This window comes from Dipodomys ordii, unplaced genomic scaffold (assembly GCF_000151885.1).
Source record: "Dipodomys ordii isolate 6190 unplaced genomic scaffold, Dord_2.0 Scaffold122, whole genome shotgun sequence".
NCBI lineage: Eukaryota > Metazoa > Chordata > Mammalia > Rodentia > Heteromyidae > Dipodomys > Dipodomys ordii.
The window spans coordinates 5,525,627-5,548,148 of record NW_012267338.1 but is presented as its reverse complement, the minus strand read 5'-3'; the positions used below and the strand labels follow the sequence as shown (position 1 = coordinate 5,548,148).

Genomic DNA, 22,522 nt, shown 5'->3' with positions numbered 1-22,522 from the left:
CCCACGAGTCAGCATAGAATTTGGAATACATCTGATTCCCCATAAATATTTGCTAAAATGTTGAGTGATCTTTCCTTTGAAGTAGGTCCCTAGTCTACTTCTATTAGTCTATTATTGATTTACTATTTCAGGATGCACTGAAAGTATGCAGTGTGCCTTCATTGGTCATAGCTTTGCTTGCTATAGTCACAGGAAATTGCGTCTCCAGGATGCTCATACTTTATAATACATAGAAAACCATGAGGGAGGGATGGAAATGAGGCCTACCGTGTCTAAGGCGGTTCCCTACCAAAGAACTGCAATTAAAAGCAAAAGCTGCAAAAATCTGTGTCTGATCCACATTAACTGAAGGCTGAGAAAAATGTGACCATTAAAACAATCTCAGAAAGCACAGTCAGGATTTGCTTAAAGCTCTTTTTAGATTACTGCATCAGTTACTAAAACATAAAGGCATGTAGTTGAAAAGAAACTGTAGAGACCCAGTGAGACTCACCAGAACAGTGACCACACGTAGAACCACGCCACGCATATTGTTCTCCAGTTTCTTGTCCGTCAGTGACCCGTTCAGCCCTGTGACAGGATTCCAGCACCCAAGCTGAAAGGTAAAACAGCTCTGGTCACTTTTCTGCCTGAAGAGCAGTCCAGTGACCTGTGGAAAGACCTTACAGAGATCATGGAACAATTGCTGTAGAAAGCGTCCTGCACGAGTTCTCTTTTTAAATGAAGCACATGAAGCCATCAGAAATGCCATTTCCTGTTCTTAAATATCAACGTGTGGCATATGACAGGACACAGCATGCTTTCAGGAGCTCAGTGAGGACATTTGGCTTAATGAGGAGTTATCCATATACCAATAATTCGGACAATGTAATGCATTAATTGGAAAAGGAATACCACACCGAATCCAAGGATAGTGTCTCATCTATCAATTATGGCCTAAGTAACATTTTCCTATAGTTTTAATTTAATCACACATTACTTTAACTGTGGAAAGAACTATCATCATTATCATATTTCTGAATAGGTTTAGAAGGCCTACTGCTTTTACTTGATGGGGGAAAAAAATCCATCACTTATATAGGTACATGTTTTCAAAATATTCACCGTACACACACAAAAAACCTGTCATTATTTGCCTTCAATGCTCTCCATTCTTATAGGATATTTTGTCAACAACCGTTTCTTTAAAGTCTTGCAATGTGTCCTCACTTTACTGAGCACTACTAGTTTGGAAAATCACTGCCTTCAAATCGCAGTGGGCTAAAAATGAATGAGTCTCTGTCAGAAATAAAGTGGAAAGGGAGAGCTTATGTGACACGGATTGACGACAGATAACAACTCAAGATGCTCAGCTTTCATGGAATGCTCTCATCTTGCAATGCACACAGGAAAAGGAAGTAGGGTCCTGTCATCTGATCAGCTGGATAACCACAGGCTCCACCTTGGGAACCTATTCTCATCTGCACACTTTAAAAGAGGAACAAGGCTACAGTCACAGGTAGAAAATGTTTGATTAATTGAGTGATTATAAGGACCACCTGGTTATCCGTCCCATTTCCCCTAATGAGTGCTGTGGTTTATTCTCTTCTATCATGTTTTGTTCGTGGCTTTGGAAAACATCATCACACTGGGAAATATCCCTCCAAAATACATGATTTAGGTGTGTCCTATTAAAACTCAAGTTTTCTCTTTGAGCTCCCAAAGGGTGTTTAATTAAGAACACTAAAATATCGATAATATATTCTAAGCGAAGTGGATGTCACTATATGCACAACAAAGCCAGGTTTTTCCTTATTAAAATAATTTGGGAAAGGCTGCTAATTGTTGGTTTCAACTGTAAAAGCACATTAAATTCATACAATGATATGTCACTCTTAGTTACATAAAAAGTCTAATTAGAACTTAGATCCAATTAGCAAATCCAAATGTGTTGAAAGTCTAATTATCAGAGATATTGTAGTTCTCTTGCCAAATTTAAAACCTTGTGAAATTTCTTCTGAGCTGTTGTTTTCTTCTGAGGTCAACCAAAGACTATCCTCAATTACATTCCTTGACATGCACTTTTTCTAATTACTTCAAGAGGATTTTATTTTCCTAAACCAAATCACAATGGGTGGAAAGTGACATTGCTAACATCGAGTGAAGAGCTAAATTTCCACTCTGCTCTCTCCACATTTCTCAACTATATTACTTAATCTTAAGCTTAACAGACAGCTCTTCAGGAAAGACTTGCAAATATAGTAGGCACATCTAAGATGCCAAAGCAACATTCTTTAGGGTTACTTTTCAAGTTTGGAAAATCGCTTGTCAATTTGCCTAAGTAACTGAGATATATCAACGCTGACTTGGCAATAGTACAATCGTGCAATGAGTAGTCAAAATAGTTGCTATTGGGTGAGAAAACAGCTGGTAGAGCTCTGGAAATACATATAAAGTATACAACTTCAGGGCCAAGTACTGGTGGCTTACACCTGTAATCCCGGTTACCCAGAAGTTTAAGAACTGGAGGATGGTGGTTCAATGCCAGCCTAGTCAAACTCCATTTTCAAATAATTAGCCAAAAGCAATGTTGGAGGTGTGGTTCAAGTTGTAGAGCACCTGCAACTCAAGCAAGCTGATAAGCATGAGACCGTGTGTTCAAAACCTGGTACAACCAAAAGGTTTTTTCAATGTATAACTTACTTGTTTTTCTGAGTTACCTACCCCTTGAATAACTCAATATAGTAAATGGTTTAAAAGCTCTTCAGAACCCTTGAGAGTTTGCAAGTTAAATAACCCAAACACATTTGAGTCAGGTAGAATATGAAAATACATCTCCAAACTTAAGTGGGGTGCTAACATTAGTTGTTCTGCATATTCTTTTTTTTCTCATTTACTTTTTTATATTTAGACAGAGTACTAGGGTTACAGGCATGAGCCACTGTGACCCAGCATAGATTTCTCATTTTAAGATCCTTTACTTTCTGTCCATACCGACTCATGTGCCTGAGGGTCACTTCAAGATATTCTGCTTGGTTTTTATTCTTCCCAACAATAAGTGATAAAAATGAGTTAGTTTTGTATAGATGTAAACTAAATTAGTATTGAAAAAAGATAATCTGCTCAGTAGAGCAAGACTGACAAATACGGGGTTTGAGAAAATCTAAAAGACATACCTAAGTTCAAACATGAGACTTATCTAACTACTCTGATTTCTTTGTTTGGAATCTCATCAACTTGACTTCCCTGCTATCTGGAGAAGGGTTTTTAGGTCTGACTATGTATTTACTTCTGTTTCTGTTTTTTTCTTTTTCTCTTTTTAGCAAGGATACCAAAAACTGATAAAGATAATGCACATGATCTTACACTATCTATTCAATGGAGTGCTTTCCTATACAGGAAATAATAAAAGTGCTCCCTGCAACATATAAGATTTACAGTAAGTTTCTTTGCTAATGGCCAAACAAGATTCACATCCTTTGGTGGTCTGAAAAACTAGGGAACACTTAGAAGAGCAAAAAAATCTAAGAACTAAATCCATATCCTTTCAATTGCAGTAGATAGATTTCCTATATTATTCTCTGGTTATTGCCTGAAGTCATTTTAAAACCTTTGAAATGCTTAGCGCTCTAATTATTTCCTTCATTGGAGCTTTAGCAATAATAGCCATGTAAGCCTTCTGTTAAAGTCAGTGTAATACCATGTGTTCAGCAAGCTGGTTGATGTATTTGCATGAGCGCAGTAGTATGCTGCTGTCATTATGTATAGCAGTGATCACACAGCAAGTATTTTCTCTTTCCCATATGTTCAGTTTTCATTTGTCCATAAGTTGTAAGGGATGACTTCTGACTCTGGAGTTTTATATCCCTATTTTTCAGGCAGAGTTAGATGTCAAAAAGATCTGAACTGCTCCACTTTAATTTTACACTCAATAGTTTGTAGATTTTAATAAGAGGAGTCAAGAGAGCTCTTAATTGAATAGTGCAAAGAATGCCCAACATTTATTAGCATGTAGTCATATGGAATAAACAAAGCCTGCCTATACAACCCAAGCTTCAGCGATAGGACAAAAAATATCTACTGCACTAAGACTGCATGCTAACAGACATGATGCTTCACTTCCATCCTCAGCCTTTACACTGAGAGGAAATGACAAAGACACAGGTAAATCAACTTGAAAGCTAGTCATTTATACACATGCAGCTTTTATTGGGTAAATGCAACTTCTATAATGGGATTGAAGGTGTGAGAAAGAATACATGTGGCAGGTTGACTCAGACACATGCTTTACAGAGCTAAATTGGAATGCTTTCTTGCTTAGACACGTGCAGGAATGCAGTATGTCAGTAATTCTTTCAATAATAATTTTCGTTATGGCATTTTCCACCTGTAAAAGAGGTTCAATTTGTAAGACCTGCTCCCTAGAGGATGATTATATGCTCCTAAGATTCTATTTCTACAGTTTGGTCATGACCATGAAGTAGCTCTCTCTCTCTCTCTCTCTCTCTCTCTCTCATGTGGAATAACCTTAGTATTTGAGTTTCTTTCAGGAGAAAATACATGTGGAATAACCTTAGTATTTGAGTTTCTTTCAGGAGAAAATACCTTTGAAAAACCAGGAAAATGAAGCACATAATTTGAATGCTTATGTCTCCCCAATTTGCTGCTGAAAAACAAAACCTTCTGTACTAAGAAGATGAATGTGACAAGTGATTTCTATAGCATACAACCTGAGAAGTAATATATACACATATGCATACATATGCACACATACATATATGTACATGATTAAAGAAATAGCGCATAGCAGTCATAATAGCCAGTTATCAATTGGCATTTAGTTTCTTTAGTAATATTTTGATGTTATAATAAATTACGCTCTCTTTTCTGATACTTCATTGTGTAAAACCACCATTGAACTCTATTTAGAGGCAATATTTCAAAGCACTCTACATTAGAAGATTCAGCACTGGACTACCTAGGTTCAAGCACCCACCTATTTTTATTTATTATGTACAATGATTTTTAATTTGTGTTAGCTCACACACTTTGGATATATATGTATATATTCCCAGAATAATATTATTGAAAATATAATTAACTAATAGTAATGCACCATAGATCCTAGGCTAACATATACAAAGAAAACTTAGTGCTTTTATTTTCTTACCATAAAAACTTATTTTCCAAACTAAGCAATTTCTGTCAGTAAGTCCTCAGTCTTTCCGACTTGCTCCCTCTCTCTTGCCCTTACTAAATATATCCTCTCTGACCCTCCCATTTCATGGGTCTGTGCCAGTGGGTCTCAGTTTTCTCATGCCTTCCATGGTTTCTTCATAGCTCTGTTGGAAGAATGGATTAATTTCAAATGTCAAGCGCTAAGAAGAATCCTTGGCATGTAATGTTTGATGTTACCATTCTTTTTTTTTTAATAAGTTTTTTTAATTGTGAAAATACTGTACAGAGGGGTTACAGTTACATGAGCAAGGTGATGAGTACATTTCTTATCAAGTATTGTTGCCTCCTTCTTTGTTTTCCCCCTACCATCCCACTTCCAGAAATATATTCCCCCTGCACCTCCCCCCACCTAAATTGCAAAGTTTGTTGTTCAACAGGGTCTTGTACATCTCATTGTTACAATGGGTCCACCTGTATCCCTATATAAACATTTTGTTTTATCCCTTTCCCTCCCCAAATTATACTGACATCAAATACAGTGAAAACAGGGTTTTTAACGGGGGTGGGGTGGGAATATACAAAGCAACAAAAAAATCACCTGGTACATTATAAATACATTAGAAACAATAGCAAGCAAGAAAAAAAAAACCACTGTGTCCCTATCTTGGGGTTCATTTCATGTGACATCATCTTATCTTGTCATATGTACATAGCTTTTGACCTTTTCTGCTTGTACCAGACATATACTAGTTATTGTGATGTTCTCATTCTTTATATTGTAATTCTTTTGCTTCTTTCTTAGTCCCGTTCTCAGGGATTTGGTGATGAAGCATACCTCTAAAGCTATGGTTCTCAGCGATGGTTGCAGATTAAAGAAATCTGGAAAACTTAAGAAGATCCTGATGCCTCATGAAAACACTGAAACAATGAAATCAGATTCTCTGGGGGTAAGACTTAGCTTTCAGTATCTGTTAAACCTTTGCAGGGATTTCACCATAGAGCCATGATTGCTCCCAAATGTTCTCTCACACACAGGGAATCCAAACTCATAGGATGGCAACGTAACCTTATTGTGTAAAGTCATTAGTTTACTGGCTTTTTTTTGTAAAAGTTAACTAGGAACACTTTCTCAAATGAACTCTTCTATTTTCCTTGCTTTGAATGGGATAGAAACCTAATAACTGGGAAGCCAGAATGATGACTGTGGCTTGCCCGTGGCCGTGCTCTGGGCCCTGTCATGGTGTGCATGTCTCAGCTGAAAGGGTGAGTTAAAACTCCTGCTGTTCTCATTACTTTACCTTTTTGACTCTCTCGTTAAGCCTGAATGGAAAGAGATCCACAGGTTTCCCAGTCTTACTCTCATATCATATTCCTGACAGCTTTTATGGTTTTTCAGGGTCATTCTTCTAACTCAAAAAACTATTTGCTTTGCTTTCCTTTCTGGTCACAATATTATTTTCTCTAATATTTTAACATTAGTGATCACAAACTAGTAGAACTTGCTGGATTTCTTTCTCTTTCCTTATTTTTCTCTTGAGACATTTTAAGTAGAAGTTCACTTCCAAACATCACACTAGAATGATCTCTGTGTTTCCTAATTTCCACTATTAATTAACCCCTAACATCAGGGACTCCATCTCAATCAACTTTGCATTTACTCTCATACCTATTACACAGTTCTGAACAAAATGAGTACTTGCATAAAGTAGGCAAGGGTATTATAATACCCCATTTCCCCATCCTTCTCCCCTTCCCTCCCTGCCTCCCTTCCCTTCCCTTCCCTCTTTCCCTTCCCTTCCCTTCTCTTTCCTCTCCTCTCCTTTCCTTTCCTTTCCTTTCCTCTCCTTCCCTTTCCTTCCCTTTCCTTTCCTTTCCTTCCTTCCTTCCTTCCTTCCTTCCTCTGCTCATGTTTGCTTTCCATTATATGGAATAAAACAGCATATGACTAAACATCATCTGTAATAAGTCAATGTAGGAAAAAGATGACCTCGAAAGAGTTTTGGTTTAAAGACTTAATACAGTAAAATTAACTTTTTGACCCTTGCTGAAATGGTTTGTTAAAGAAAATCCCTCTTTCACAACTTACCGTTTCTTAGTGATTGGGTTTCTTTTGTGAAGTGTTTATTACAATAGTGAAAACCCAAATAAAACACATTAAACAGTACTGTAAGTATTATTATCAGTAAGAGTAATTTATAGTGATTAGAGAAAGCTGATAGGGTCATATATGTCCCCAAGCAAAGGCAGAGATCTGTGACTGTTGTACCCAATGCTGAATATCAATCTCCTCATATAGGAATTAATATATAGTTCCCACAAAAATATTTACCATTGAAATGACATAGTGATTCCTATTTTTCTGAAAGAATGAATTAATCTTAGCAGCAGAATACTGTGTGGCAGGAAGATTTTCACCTGAAGCTGATGGATAAGTCAGCTAATCTCATAAAATGCTGACTAGCTTTGAGATTCTGTAATCATTTGATATGATTGTGCTCATAGCAAAAATCATTCCTGTGAAGAACAAGAGAGTATTTCTCATTCCAATTTCCCCATCACTCTTACTGTATTCAGTGAATCAAGTGTTACAATCAGTTTATCTTAGCTACCAATAACCTGACTCCTTTGTCTAGGTCACTATTTAATTTTTCCTTTCAGGCATCCTTATATGCCTGTGCTTAAACTCAAAATGAAAATGGAGTGCTTGTGTTTTATTGGTAACTATGAATCATCAAATGATTGACTACGCCCCTGAGCATTCTTACCAGCTTTGAAAACAATTTATATTTCATTGTAGACGATCACAAACATTTAAACAATCAAGGCTCCAATAAATCATGAATTCCTCATTAAGCATGTTGAAAAATGCTCCACAGTGAAAAAAAAAAGAGCTTGATTTCTTTGTGAATATCCATGTTTTCCTCATTACTCTTTTATTTTTATTAATGATCCTAAGTACTCTCCATACATACATCCATTAGCAACTATTAGCTATAAGTACTCACATACTTACAGAGTAACAAGAGATCAAGACTAACTGATCACCATAATCTTTAAGGAGATTTAGCAATAATTAATGTAGTGGGCAGTAATACTAGCACTGTGCACGGCATAAACATGTTTGCTCAACTTAAGCTTTTAGCGCAATAGCAGCTACCATCCTGTACTCCTAAACTTGTGATAAGTAGCCACCTGTGTGTCCCAAGAGCATTCTGAAGGCAGCTTACAAGAGTAGCACAACAAAAGAAAACCCTGTACTCCAACGATTAAGGAAGAATCTGTGCTTTGACCACCTATATTTGCGTCTGGTGCAACAAATAACTAAGCAGGCACACTGTTGCATACATAACTTTACCCTTCTGGCTGAAGAGACTGCCAAACCCTCTAAATAGGCAGCACAGATGTCCAAATGACCACATTCATTGTTCTTTTTTCCACATTGGAACTGGATAGTCAAGACAAAGAAATTTAAAAGCAAGCACTTATTCTCTGGGAGATTAAAAAAATCATCATGTATATACCAAGGGAAAGAAATAGACTCAGAAAAGGCCTAAAAAGAACTTAAGCATATACCATGGGAGGAAACTTGGCACTGCAATATTCTGTACCAATTAAAACAAAAACAAAAGTCCGCAGACCTTAAGGGAGGAGGTAAGACTCATTTCAGAGGAATTATATTATTGTATTTAAATATCTGGCTTTCTGCAAAAAAAAAAAAGTTCTACAAAAAAACATGACTGTACAAGCTATTCAAAGGCAAAAATAAATGAAACAAATTGCCCCTGGAAAAGAGTTTATGGCGGAACTTTTAGACAACAACTTTAAAACAACTGTCCTAAAGATAGAACTAAAGAAAAATATGGAGAAAGTCACAAATCTAATGTATGAATGACACACCATTACCAACAGAGACAGAAAACCTACAAGCAAACAAAAAATAATCCCTGAGCTATTTTTTGTTGGTCATGGGGCCTGAACTCTAGGCTTGGGTGCTGTCCCTGAGCTCTTCGGCTCAAGGTGAGCACTCTACCACTTGAGCTCCACTTACAGCTTTTTCTGCTTATGTGGTGCTGAGGAATCAAACCCAAGGGCCTCATGCATGCAAGGCAAGTGCTCTACCACTGAGCCACCTTCCCAGCCATCCCTGGGCTTTTGATGTACAATAATTGCAATAAAAATTTCACCAGTCCAGATGTTCCTCAGTAGAAGAATGGATCAAGAAAATGTGGTATATATACATTGTATGCTTCCATCAGAAAGAATGATATTGCCTCCATTCATAAGGAAATAGAAAGACAGGAAAAATCCTAAGTTAAGTAAACCAGACCCAAAGAAACATAAGGCTCCATGTTTTCCCTCATTTGTAGTAATTAGTATATATCTAGGATAGTCCTAGCAGAGGATCACACTAGCTCAATGGCTATGTACATATGAACATATAAAATAATCAAAATAAGCTCCAAGAAATGGAAACAAATTATTTTTTAAATGTACTATGTGGTTATTTCTTTTTTCCACTCATTTCCCCCCTCTGTTTTATCCCCTGTTGTCATTGGTTTTGATTTTGGTGCCTTTGTATATCTATTTATCTGATTTGGGGAAGGAAAGGGGAATAACAAAATGGTGAGACAAAGGACAAAGGGTGAACCAATGCAACAGAGATACTCACAGGACACTGTGTTAGAAATAAACTTTACAACTTGGGGAGGGGATTGGGGGGGAGTGGTAACAATATTCTACAAGGAAGGCATTCATTACCTTACGTATATAACTGTAACCCTTCTGTACAGCACCTTTACAACAAATTTAATCATATATATGTATGCATATATATAAATAAATATATTTCACCAGAAGGATTCAGAGATAGGTTTGAACAGATAGAAGACTCAATGAACTGTGAAACTGCACCACGGAAATGACTGAGTCTGGCTAACAAACAAAAAATATTGAGGCAAAATGCACAAAGCATAAAGTTGTTCTGGGAGGCCATCATGTGGATCCATATATGACTAAAACCATGAGCCCAAACAAACCCCTCCTCCTTATAAATGCATTTATCACAGTGACAAATGAAGTCTGAATGAAACAGGTACCAAGAGACATTATATCAAACTTTGAAAGACAAAGACAAGAGTACCGTCAGTAGGAAAAGAGAAATAATTTATCACAACGGGTGTTGGTATTTCTGTTGTTCTTTTAGTTTGGAAACTGAGGACTGAAACCCAGTGTTGCCTTGTTGCTATGTAAATGCTCGACCCTTTAAGTGACACATGCCTTTCCAATTCTTCTTGTTTGGTGATAAGGTTTTGCTAAGTTTGCCTGGTCTGGTCTTTATTTCATGATCTTCCTGTTGCTGCCTCCTAAGTAGCTGGGATTATAGGCATATGCCACCATGCCTGGCTCCAAAAGGTATTTCCGATAAAATATAAGCAGATTTTTCATCAGAAATTTTGGATATCACAAGGCACTAAGACAATATAACATATATGTCTTTTTTAAAACAAAACTAAGCAGTGGCCCTGATCGAGATGCATTGTATTCAGAAATTGTTTTGTTAAACAGTGAAAGAAAATACTATTCTCTTTCAGATCAAAAGCATGCCAGAATAAAAGTATATGCTCATCATACATTCACAAGGTGTTGTATATACAAATCCAGGATTTTATTGTAAACTTACAGCTGAACAGACAATTAAATGTCTCTATAATTGCTGATTTCAAAAAATATTTTATGATTCTTATTTTTTCTGTAAATATGTGATAAATACTTAACACAATAAATATTTAATTAATATAATAAAAAATTAAACAAACCAAATAAAGTAAACAAAACAACATATACAAAACCAAAATAACCCAAACCCCCAGTCAACCAAGAATCTTATATCTGGCGAGAATTTCTTCAAATATAAGTGAGAAAGCCAACATTAAAGAGAGTGTTTATTATCATAAAACTTTTCCTGCCAGAAATAGTAAAGAGAGTCTTGTGGGTGAAATGAATGTACCTTAAAGCAATATGAAGAAATGAAAATGTGTACATGAGCAAGTATAAAAGTTAGTGTTGAAAAAGTAGCTTGTATGTCAACATTTTATTAACTATGTAAGAGACTAATATTGCTTGGAAACAAAAGTGGTAAAGAAATAGTGTGGTAATATTAACTGTAAGCATTAGGGATGAAAATATAAAGCAGTAGAATAGTGCTCAAGTTAAATAGGTATAAATACAAATTAGATTTATCCTGCAAAGAGATTGGTATGAATCCTAGAACATTAGGACTTTCATTATAATTCTCAGGACATAAATTATATACATCAGTCAAGGATATAAGATTATGAGCATGAAATAGAATTATGGAAAGAGAGGTCATACTAAACTAATTGTTTCAAGACTAAATGATGAACTGAATGCTAACAAATAGGTTACTGAAGATGAAATGATAAATCTCAGTCTTTTTCACATACAAGAAATTATTCAAGATGTCACAAAGGAAGTCTTATAAAAAGATGTTCTGTCTAACTGAAAAAAAGAAAGATTTTTTTTTTTTAGCAAAGACTAAGAGGTAATTGTCCGCAGCAAACGAGATAGCACCAGATGCACAAAAGATTCAAACCAGACATAAATTCAGAAGTAAAATTTATTTAGTACCAGAATATTAGGAATCTAGAAGGATCTAATCCAAGACCACTCTGTCATCTGATTTTTTTGCAAATCATTTCTAGTTCTTTAATGAAAATTGACCTCAGTATCCATATAAGAATCATCTCACAAATGTTTATGAAACTTGTGATTTGTATAATAAAACATTTTAACTTTTATTATAATTAGAGTTTGTCAATGATTCTCTTTACTAAATCAATACAAATCCAGGCTAAATGAACTTAGGAGAAGATAATTAACTTCTAATATTAATTATGAAATCTTTTGTAGAGTGACAGACAGATACCAAATCAACAAGGTTGATTTCCTGGGAACACTTGCTCAATCATTACCATGGACCTTAACTGTGCAATCTTCACTTAACACTTGATGATCCAAGTTTTTTTTTAAAATGGAAACAATAAAAATCTAGGTATTTATCATAATCCAACTTCAATTTTCAGAATAATTTTGCTTAAAGTAAGAAATATTCTTTGAATAGAAACATATAAATTATTGGCAAAACATCTAAGTATACAGAAAGTTGCTTTAAAATTTTGTACAAGAATGAAGTGAAAAATTTAAAATAGGCATCCTGTTATTTATGATGGGTTTACTCTCCATGGGGATCTGTGGTGAGAGTTTGTATTTGCTATTTCGCTTACTGTGAATCAAAGAGTCCAAGGAACTTTAGATTGTTAAGCCACAGAAACTTGCAGAAATTGTATAATTTTGACAGAAAAACTGAAATAAAAAATACATGAGTCAAAATAGAGATATAGACCAAATTTGGCTTAGACTCTATTCTTCTTCACTTAGTATACAGTAAGGAGATTACCTGTTGTTTGAGTTTGTACCCAAGATATCCTTAAAGACCAAAGCTTGTAATACTATTAGAGAGGTGACCAAACCTTCAGATGCAGAGCCAAGTGGAGAAATTTAGGTCATTAGGGAATTTACTTAAAGAGGATATTAAGACTTTGCCTTTTCTTTCTCTTTCTCCACCATACAGTCCTTTCCATGAAACTTCCCTGACAGATGCAAGACCAAGAGATAACTTTCGGTGGACTGAGACCTCTGAAAGTATGAGCCCAAATAAACGTTTCCTGCTTAGGCTTCTCAAAATGCAAGGTTGCTGTGGAAAGTGACATGTTAAACGTGTGCATTTTAAACTCCTGGTAAAGTTGTTTTTTATTCCAGAGGGGGGAAGAAAACTGGAAGCACTTCAAGCATCAACTCAATTCTCTAAAGTGTGATTACAATATTTTATGCAGTCAACTTCACAGCTGGATTGGACATATTTTGAAACGTATTGAGGACAGGAGGGTAAAGTGACATGTACTGCTGTGTGAAGTCTAAATTTATCAAGTGAAGCATTATCAGAGAAACATCTGGACGGGTTAACACAGTGACCAGAATACTATGCTAATAAGAGTGACATCAAAGGTAAATAATCATGTAAGGTAGTTTGGAATGCCAGAATCAGTGTCCTTCAAGCCGATCTAGTTCTCCCAACCCTCACCATCCCATCCCTGCTGCACACATAATTAACTTTATCAAAAAAAATCTATGGAGGCAGCTGGATTGACTCATCCAATGTATCATTACCCTGGGAAAAACAGCTAAACAGATGTAGCAACTACCATTCAGTGAGCATTTACAATATTTAAAATGCAACATAAACAGTTTTCAACATGTCATGGAAATTTTCAAATATATATATATTTATGGTACTTCTGTGTATAATATTGATAATTTATAGATTGTTATATAACTATCTATAATGTATATATTTATATGCACTATTATGTATAATTTCTAAGTTTATCATTTATAAAAATGTATGAGAATTTCTGATTATCAAAAAAGTCTAGTCATTCAAGTTTTCTTTACTCAAACTAACACCCATATTTTCCTAAAGTTAAATGCTTTTGAGTCATTTTTTTTGAGTTCTCTAATCATCTTCCTCTATCTGTTTCTTTATGTGCAAAAAAGAAACTGCTCACCTTTTCCCATACTTTTTCCAATTTCTAGAATATATGGCGAATCCTTCTGTCCCTTTACTTGTTGCTCTTTTGATTGCATTATCTGGAAATTAGTAAAATCTATAGTATTGCTTAACTTAGTGCTATGTAATTTAAGCAGAAGACACATAATGTTTGTTGTCTTCACTCCTAGTAATATGATCAGCCATTGGTTATTATAATTACTTCCCCTCACCCAATGAATATCTTGCAGCCCTAATACCAGTAGTACAAAACATAACTGCTTTTTATGCTAAAGCCTATAAAGAGCGAATTCTGGTTAAAAGATTGACATACTTAGAGTAAAAAGAGATCAGTCATATCACAATATATCACACCAGTACAAAGGAAGAGAGATCATAATGGGACATAGAAAGGGAGACATAGAAAGCCACCTGTAAGCCAAGGAAATGCTCTTCAGAAGACAAAGCAAATCTGCTGGCTCTTTGGTGTTGAACTTTCAGATTTTATAACTATGAGAAAATAAATTTCTGTTGTTTCGGTTACCCAGTCTGTGGTAATTTGTTATAGTAGCCCTTACAAGCGTTAATGTTTAAATCCTTGCATTTTTTTCTTTGTTTGTGAGGTGGAATATTTGAATAAAGTAAAAGCTTTTCTTCATTATTTGGTTAATCTGAGGTGACATTTGTTTTCACATACAAAACATGAATTGGTTCACTGGTTCATTAGCTTCCTATAAAAGGTGATTTAGATTTATAACTCATGGTTTAAGCATATTTGATGGCATAATAGCAAGTGCTCTGGCTTCCAGTAAAACCAACCCTGGGGAAACAGGGGAGAAACAGATGCCAGACACGTGTGCAATGTCACAATGAAAACCTCAAGTCCTGTGCTTGTAGTGTATGTAGTTGCAGACTCAATAAAGAACAAGAGAAAAGCATTGAAAGGAGAGGTTAAAGTTTCCTTTTTTTTCCTTCTTTAAAAAAAATCTAGCTGTTCCTTGTCCTTGGGATATCATTCTCTGGTCCTTTCTGTAGAAATCTGACGTCCTTCTCCAGAGCCTTGGTTAATGTATTAGAACAGGATAGTGCTGGCGACACAGAATTGAATAAAGCACATGGGACCTGATCAGCTTTAGAAATCCACTTCCTTGTTTCTTCCCCCTCCAGATATCTAGGACTGGATGATTTCAACCAGGTGCTGCTTTCTGAAGGATTGTAATAACTTGTTTTCAAGATAGTAGAAATGAATCACAGAAATCCATACAAAATATTGTCAAAAGACTAAATGGTCTCAGATTTTTACCCTCTATGATGGCTAACAGATGATCTTCAGTTCAGGATGTTAGTAGTAGCCATGAGACTAATGGGTCAGAGACAAATTCTTCTATCCTGTAACAATGGAAGCAACTGCCTGGGAACTATTTTCTCAAGCCTCATTTCCATAGAACCATATAAAGAGAGTCAAGTGATCCTTGCATAAGCCAGTGAAATAAGAGAAACCCTGAGTTTAGGGAACTCATAATAGGTCATAAGCCTATTTCCCTTTGCTTCTGAAGAGTTCACCTGTATTATACTAGACAGTAAGCATACCTGCCCTTTGTAAGGGAGATAGCCTCTTGTTTTGTCTTCCAAGGTTGCTCAACACAGAAACATTCTTCAAAGGATACTTTAACATATGGGCCATCAGTAACACTACCCATAAGAGGTATCAACATCTTCTACCAGAAAAGCAATGTGACAATTTCAGTAGAAGAAATACATGGATAGATTCATAAAAGAGAGATTTTAGGAGCTAGGCAAATAATTAGCTGTATAAAAGAAATACACCACTTTCAAAAAGAAGAAATGTAGTATAAAACAAGACATACACATGCATATATATGCAGTCTTTTTCTACAGTTATGATCATATGTGCTTTACTCAATATTTGTTATTTTGGAATTAGGCAGGCGTGCAAATAGAATCCAAAGTAAATTGCCAACTGGAGTACTTTTGTGGTTTCATGTAGAAACCATACTATTTATGAGAATTTTAGTTAGAAGAAGTATTTCCTTTATAGAAAATGTTTATTGCCAGGTTTAGATTATGAGACATATTCAATGTCTTCTTTATAATATGCTGTAAATTATGCATTTGTAAGCTTTGAGGAAATTTCTGAACATATAAGGGGAAAAGTAGCTCCTAGTCAGTTGCAAATACAATAAATTATACTGACTAGTTCAAGCCAATAAGAAATTTGTAAAATGTACTGTAAAGTATGTATTTAAAAATACAAAGTAAAATATTTTAACGGAAATAGATGGAGAAAGGATTAAAGGCAGAACAGATGGATCCCATAAGGAAACGACACAAATGAAGTAACACTGGATACAGAAAGTGGAAAAATAGTATAAAACTTAAGGACTGAGGTAAAGCCAGGCACTAGTGGCTCATACCTATAATTCTAGCTACTTAAGAGGTTGATATTGGAAGATCATGGTTCAAAACTAGCCAGGACTGGAAAGTCCAAAAGACTCCAATTGACCAGCAAAAAAATGGAGCTGTGGTTTAACTGGTAGTGTGTCAGTTTTGAGCAAAAAAAAATAGGGAACAGTGTGCCCAGACCTGAGTTCAAGCCCCAATACTAGCACAAAAACAAGACAAAAAGATTTGACATTAGAACATAAGATTAAAACAACAAAGAAATCATAAGGATTTCTGTTATCCTGTTTCCTTGTGTGCGGTTTGTCATTACCCTGCACTGCTCCTGAAATGGAGAAGTGATTTAATCAAAGTATGGTACTCTGATAGAAACTGGAATCTACAGAGCTAATATATCACAGTGTCCCTGGAGCACAAAGAAAAACACATTTTAAAACTGTTATCACTGAAAATGAATTTTCTTCATCTATATGCCAACATCTATCCAAGACATAATGACCTAAGTTGGCAGAGCATTCTCCTGCCTCAGGTATTTAAGTGGAAAGTGACACATAGCAGACACAAGATGCATTTGAAACCAAGAATTGACATGGAAACAATCATTTGCCATTTAAGACAATAGTATGAAAATCCCCTCATATGTCTGTCATAGTACAGATAAATCTTTGAAACTTTAAGTCATGTTTCAAGCATTTGTAAATCTATTTCCTTGCAAAGACCTTGATCTTTTCTTTAGTGGCAACATTCTACAGTCTCTAGCAGACTTTCCCAATTGGTACTCCTCATTTGAATCATAGAAAAATAAAAATAAAAATGAATTATCCTAGGTCTACCAGAATGACACATAGCTAATGGTGGTAGGAAGGCTTAGGTCTCTGCAAATCAAACCTGCTAAGATTAACTGTTCAGCAGAGATGAATTCCACAGAGACAATATGCATAAACCAAGAAAAAGGCAACTGGGAGTGTAAAAATTGAAGAAGACATGGTTCCTGTCCAGGATTAGTAAATCCTTGTGGGAAACACAATAAAACAACACAACTGGTCAAAAAGATTACCTTTCACTTACGGGTATGATATGTTGATAGGAAAATGATTACTACCTTACAATATGAAGAGACAATATTGGTAAATCATATTGCCAATACAAAAAATAGGAGAGAGAGAGAGAGTGATTAAAAGAAAGAACAGATACTTCCTTCAGGAAATGATGGAGAGTAAGATGGGATACAGAAAGCAGGAAATGATTATAAAGGAGTTTGAAGCTTGGAGGTGAACTTCACTGAGATAAGACAGAGTGAGTCTATAACAAACACACACGTGTCTACCAAGTATAATGAAGAGCAGTTGGCTCATTAAAAGGCATTGTATGGAGAAGTGACATGGACACCCACGCAGGCATTATCTGCTTACGTATTATAGACCATGTAAGTGCCTGAGAGCTATAGATATTTTCCAGAATAATCTTAATAATGTGGTATTCGTTGGGAAGATTTAAGAAGTAGCTACCTTTTCTTGGCCATGTAGCATATAGATTACTGTTGTATAAATGGGTTCTGTTTGGCAGAAATGGCATTAAAACATGCATTATTTTTGAGCATTGTTCAACAAGGAAGGTACTCATTACCTGACATATTTAACTGCAACCCCTCTGTACATTACCTTTATAATAAAAATAATTTAAAAACATATTCATGATAAATGCATGGTTTATAAATGACTAGTTTGGGAGCAAAGTGAAGAATTAATGAAAGGGGAAGGAACAATTTAGAGACACAGAAATCATTTAGGAGTCTATTAAAAGGCCTTCCTATGATGATGAAATCTTAAAAGGAGGAGAAAAAGAAAGACGAAGTAATTAATGAAAGAATTAAGATGCAAAGAATGAAAAAACATAGGATATCACGCAATACAAAAGAAGAGAAACCATTATGGAGTGAAGTGTAGTTAGAGCAATGAAAATTCAAGGGAAAAGTCCAAGGATAGCTTAAAAACTATTATTTTCATTCCCATCATCAAACCTGTATGCATAATTTTATTACTCTAGAAAGCCTTTGTCATATTCCTTAAAGGCTCAATTCAAAATTAAGTTTCATGGTGAGCAAAGTTTCTTTACCATTCCTTAGAAAGATGAATTCTGAGATCCTTAAGGTCTAACACGAGTTACTGTTTTATCATGTTATATTGTATGATGCCCTTGGTTTCTTGTTTTTCTTTGATACACCACAATAAGGACTTTGAAAGCAAGTGACACCTCTTACAATTGGATTGAAATATGAAGTGTTTTATGCATTATGCAATTTAAATGTAAATTGCATAGCAATAAAATATTAGAAAACACATGGAACTGTAAGAATGAGGCCCTATGACCAGCAAAGAATTTTCTTAGTATTTCAGAAATCCATTTCTTCTCCTTAGTTTGGAGTTGTAACATTTATCGGTTGTTGTTATTTAAATTTATTTCCCTCCAGAAATATTGTCTTGTTGGGAGTCCAAACTCTGGCTTAAAAGAATAGAATTTAAATTCTAGCCTAGTCCCTTAAAGCTGATCAAAAATTAAGTACTCTTCTGACTTCCCTAAGTATAGTATTCCCTTCCTCAGAGTTATGAACAAGAAATACATGTGACTTATATGTCAGCTGCTGCTCCTGCTCCTGTATCATCACTTTGGTGCATTATACCATTCTTGCCTTTAGATGATTAATTTCTGTTTACAGTACTTAATCTCAGTTTTAATATTTGGCATGTGAATGTAACCCAGAAGACAAGTTCATCCTCTGATTAGAATGACTGGTTCAAAGATGGAGAAAGACTTCAAACAAGATCAATTGTATACTTCCATTCATTCATGAGCCATTTTCTGGGACAACTAGATAAAAAGCATCTCCACTTTGTTGGTATATTCCGATATTAATACAATGTCTAATTATACTTTTTGTCATCACATTGTTAGAATGTACACCCAAGAAAATAACAGAGCTCTGTCATGAATGAAAATGGCTTCTAAGGGCATAACTGAATCTTAACTAAATCATAACTAAAACTGTTCGTGGTACCTAATTATCTGGTAAGGGTTTTGGATTTAAAGTTTTGAACTAATTTATTCAAACAATCCTAATAGTCTTGACAAATTGATGTTTTCTAAATGTTAAAAAACATGCATATATATTTTTTTTGGGGGGGTCCAGTTGTGGGGCCTGAACTCTGGGCCTGGGTGCTGTCCCTCAGCTCTTCAGCTAGTGCTCTACCATTTGAGCTACAGTGTCACTTCCAGCTTTTTTCTTTTTGCTTATGTGGTGCTGAGGAATCAAACCCAGGGCCTTAGGCATACAAGGCAAGCGCTCTAACACTAAGCCACCTTCCCAGCCCAAACATGCATATATTTTGAATCTCATTGTGACATTAGCCTTAATATGTTACCTGTAATCACATGAAATGCTAGTTGAGTCAATAATTCATTAATTATTTTTCATTGGGCAATATTCCCTATTGATTTTCTAGTTCTATTTGTATTTTGCTGAACTCATTAACCATACTTATGATTATAAAACAAAATAGTTAAATTATATAATGTAAATGTACTGAAGACTTCAATTTATTTAGATCTTCAGAAGTTTATGAGCATCTGCTCTATGCCAGAAGCCATGTGAACAACTGGGAATATTAAGACAGATAAGACCCATAAATGATCATGGTATAAAATATAACCACAGTATAAAATACAAATCACAAAGAGAATATAATTACGTATAATAAAACATTCTATACAGGGTATTAAAATCACATCTAAAGGAAAGACTAAGATTCAGAGAAAACGAAATAAAATGTGGCATAATTTACTGAAGTTTTAATATCTATGCATAAAATTTTCAAGCTAAAAAGACAGGTATGAGTATTCTAGACTGAGAATAACTTGAACAAATGTAGGAGATAAATTGTTCAAGGAGCAGTGAATAATTCTGTGTGGCTGGAATATCAGACATATGTGTGTCTATATATATGCATATATATATATATATATATATATATACGCATGTATGTGTGTGTATTCAATACAAAGGACAAGAATGTTGAGTAATAAAGTAGTAGACAAGAACAGAGATAGAACATTTATAAGATGCCATGTATGTATGTAAAAGAAGATTGGTTTTCATCTATGTCTCTGACAGTGAGACAAATGATTAAGTACAGGAAACCATAAGATCAGTGTTTTACAAGTCTAGGTGTCTGATGTTTATGTAGAATGGCAGGTCAAAAGATTAGAAGTGAAATGTAAATTACAGCATGAGAACCCTAGTATACATTCTTTGAGCTTAATCAATGAGGAATTCAACAAAAACAGAAAAAGGAAACATCTGAGGCTCATTTCAGAAGCAAAGTCAATAGCCTTTAGTGTCAAATATTTAAAAAGGTGGCTTATCAATGTGCACGTACACATTGTTGGTGTGCACACACACGTACACACATACATGTATACACATTACATACATTTATTTACACAATTGATAGGTCAGTGTATATATGTATACATAAGTAAATTATAGAAACTTACTTTTATGCTGTTTAGTATTGTCATAGATTGATGGCCACCCACAGTTATCCAACCTTAATTCCTAGGACTTGTAAATCTAGCTGTATTTGAAAGAAGAGCATTTGCAGATGTAACTGAGCTAAGAATCCCCGGATGAGAGCAGTACCCTAGGTTATTGGAGTAAGGCCTAACTCCACTGACAACTCCATTTGTAAGAGGGGATCAGAGGGAAAATTTGACACAGAAGAGGAAGCAGCTTGACCCTTGACAAGGGTCAATTGGTGGACACAAATATGACTCTGATGCTACCACAAATCAATGAATGCTGACAGCCTCAAAAGGTGAAATAAGCAAAAAAATAACTATTGATTGGGGCTTCCAGAGAGCGTGTAAGTTATAAGGTATGTGTTTATGAGTCCAAGTTTCCAAATTATGTCCTCTAGAACTGTGAGGGGACAGTGAAAGATTTGTGTGGCTTAAGTCAATCAATCTGGGTATTTTGTTCCGGTACTCACAGAAAATAAATGCACTCTATTTTAATCGTACTTGCTATTTTTCTCACAAAAGACCAAATATATATATGGTAGTTACAGACATAGGTTGGAACAGAAAGGATGGGGAGGGAATGATAAAAGGGGTGATATTGATCAAGATATGCCATACTTACAAATTGACACATTGATTTGTAACCCCTTCGTGCAACGGCTTAATGATAATGAAAATGTAATTCAAAGGCGGGCAGTCAATTACATTCATTCAAGATATTGAGTGAATGTAACTCACCCTCATTCCCTTTGAATCAACTCAGTGTTAATCATGTAGGTCTTTAAAATATTTCCAGTTTACTAGCATCAGAAAAGGATTGGAATCTTCAAAGTTTTTCTGGATTAATTTTATCTCTTTTGCATGATTGATGTATAGAATGCTTGACTAATTCTCTCTGGGTGATTATGATCCTTTTCTAACTGAATACCTAATTTTCTCACAGCTGGATGGCTTTTCATTAGTATTAAAACACCTACTCAGAAAGAGTTTTCTATGTTTAACTAGATTTCATCTGGATAGACTAAAACATGCTTGTTTGAAAGAGTAATGTTCAGTTATTTCCAGTCTTACCATGTGATTTCCATAGTCAAGTGTGCAATTTTCTTTCCATCATTTTCTTCTGCCCAATACTTTCTGAAGATTGCTGGTTTTCCAGTTACATTTCACATGTTTGGTAAGTAACTGGTATAAATTTTACTGTATTTATTTAGCTAAGAATTCACTACTGATTTTCTCATTTTAGAGAAAATGTAGCTATTAACAGATTTGAAATGGTGTTTTCTTGCCTTACTGAGATATTACTTGGGTACCTTTGCTTTCCAGGTGGTTTTAAGAAATTCTGTAGTTGGAAGGTCTGTAAATATTGGCATCACATGAAAAGATTGTCCCTTTTAAGTAAAATTGCACTGTTTTCCTCTAAAATGAATTTCTGTCTTCATGGAGTGTTTCTGTCATGACTGATGACTTCTGATAAATTAGGTCTCTAATTCAATCAGCCTCATGTTATTCTGTTTTCAACAGGTAATAAAAACATTCAACAATAACTCACCCTAAGACTCACACTTACCACATTGACCTAAAGATCTCCCTCAGCTCATTTGTTCATTGATATTTATCAAGACTCTTCTTTGTATAGTTTAAACCATGTTACATTTCATTTAACATTATTTTTCAAGCCAACTCAAATAACTTTTGCAATCAACATTTCCCATGGCATTGTCTCTAAGCACTTTGCTAGAAGTC

The 22,522-nt window shown here is 35.1% G+C and overlaps 1 protein-coding gene across 2 annotated transcripts in view; it reads right to left on the bottom strand.

The window, feature by feature from the left end:
- Grid2 (glutamate receptor, ionotropic, delta 2) overlaps positions 1–22,522 on the bottom strand; it is a 1,023,751-nt gene that overhangs the window by 263,854 nt on the left and 737,375 nt on the right. For both annotated transcript variants that reach the window (XM_013029731.1, XM_013029732.1), the window contains one exon: positions 494–595. In XM_013029731.1, the coding sequence (XP_012885185.1) occupies positions 494–595 (102 nt within the window). The remainder of the gene's footprint in view (positions 1–493; positions 596–22,522) is intronic.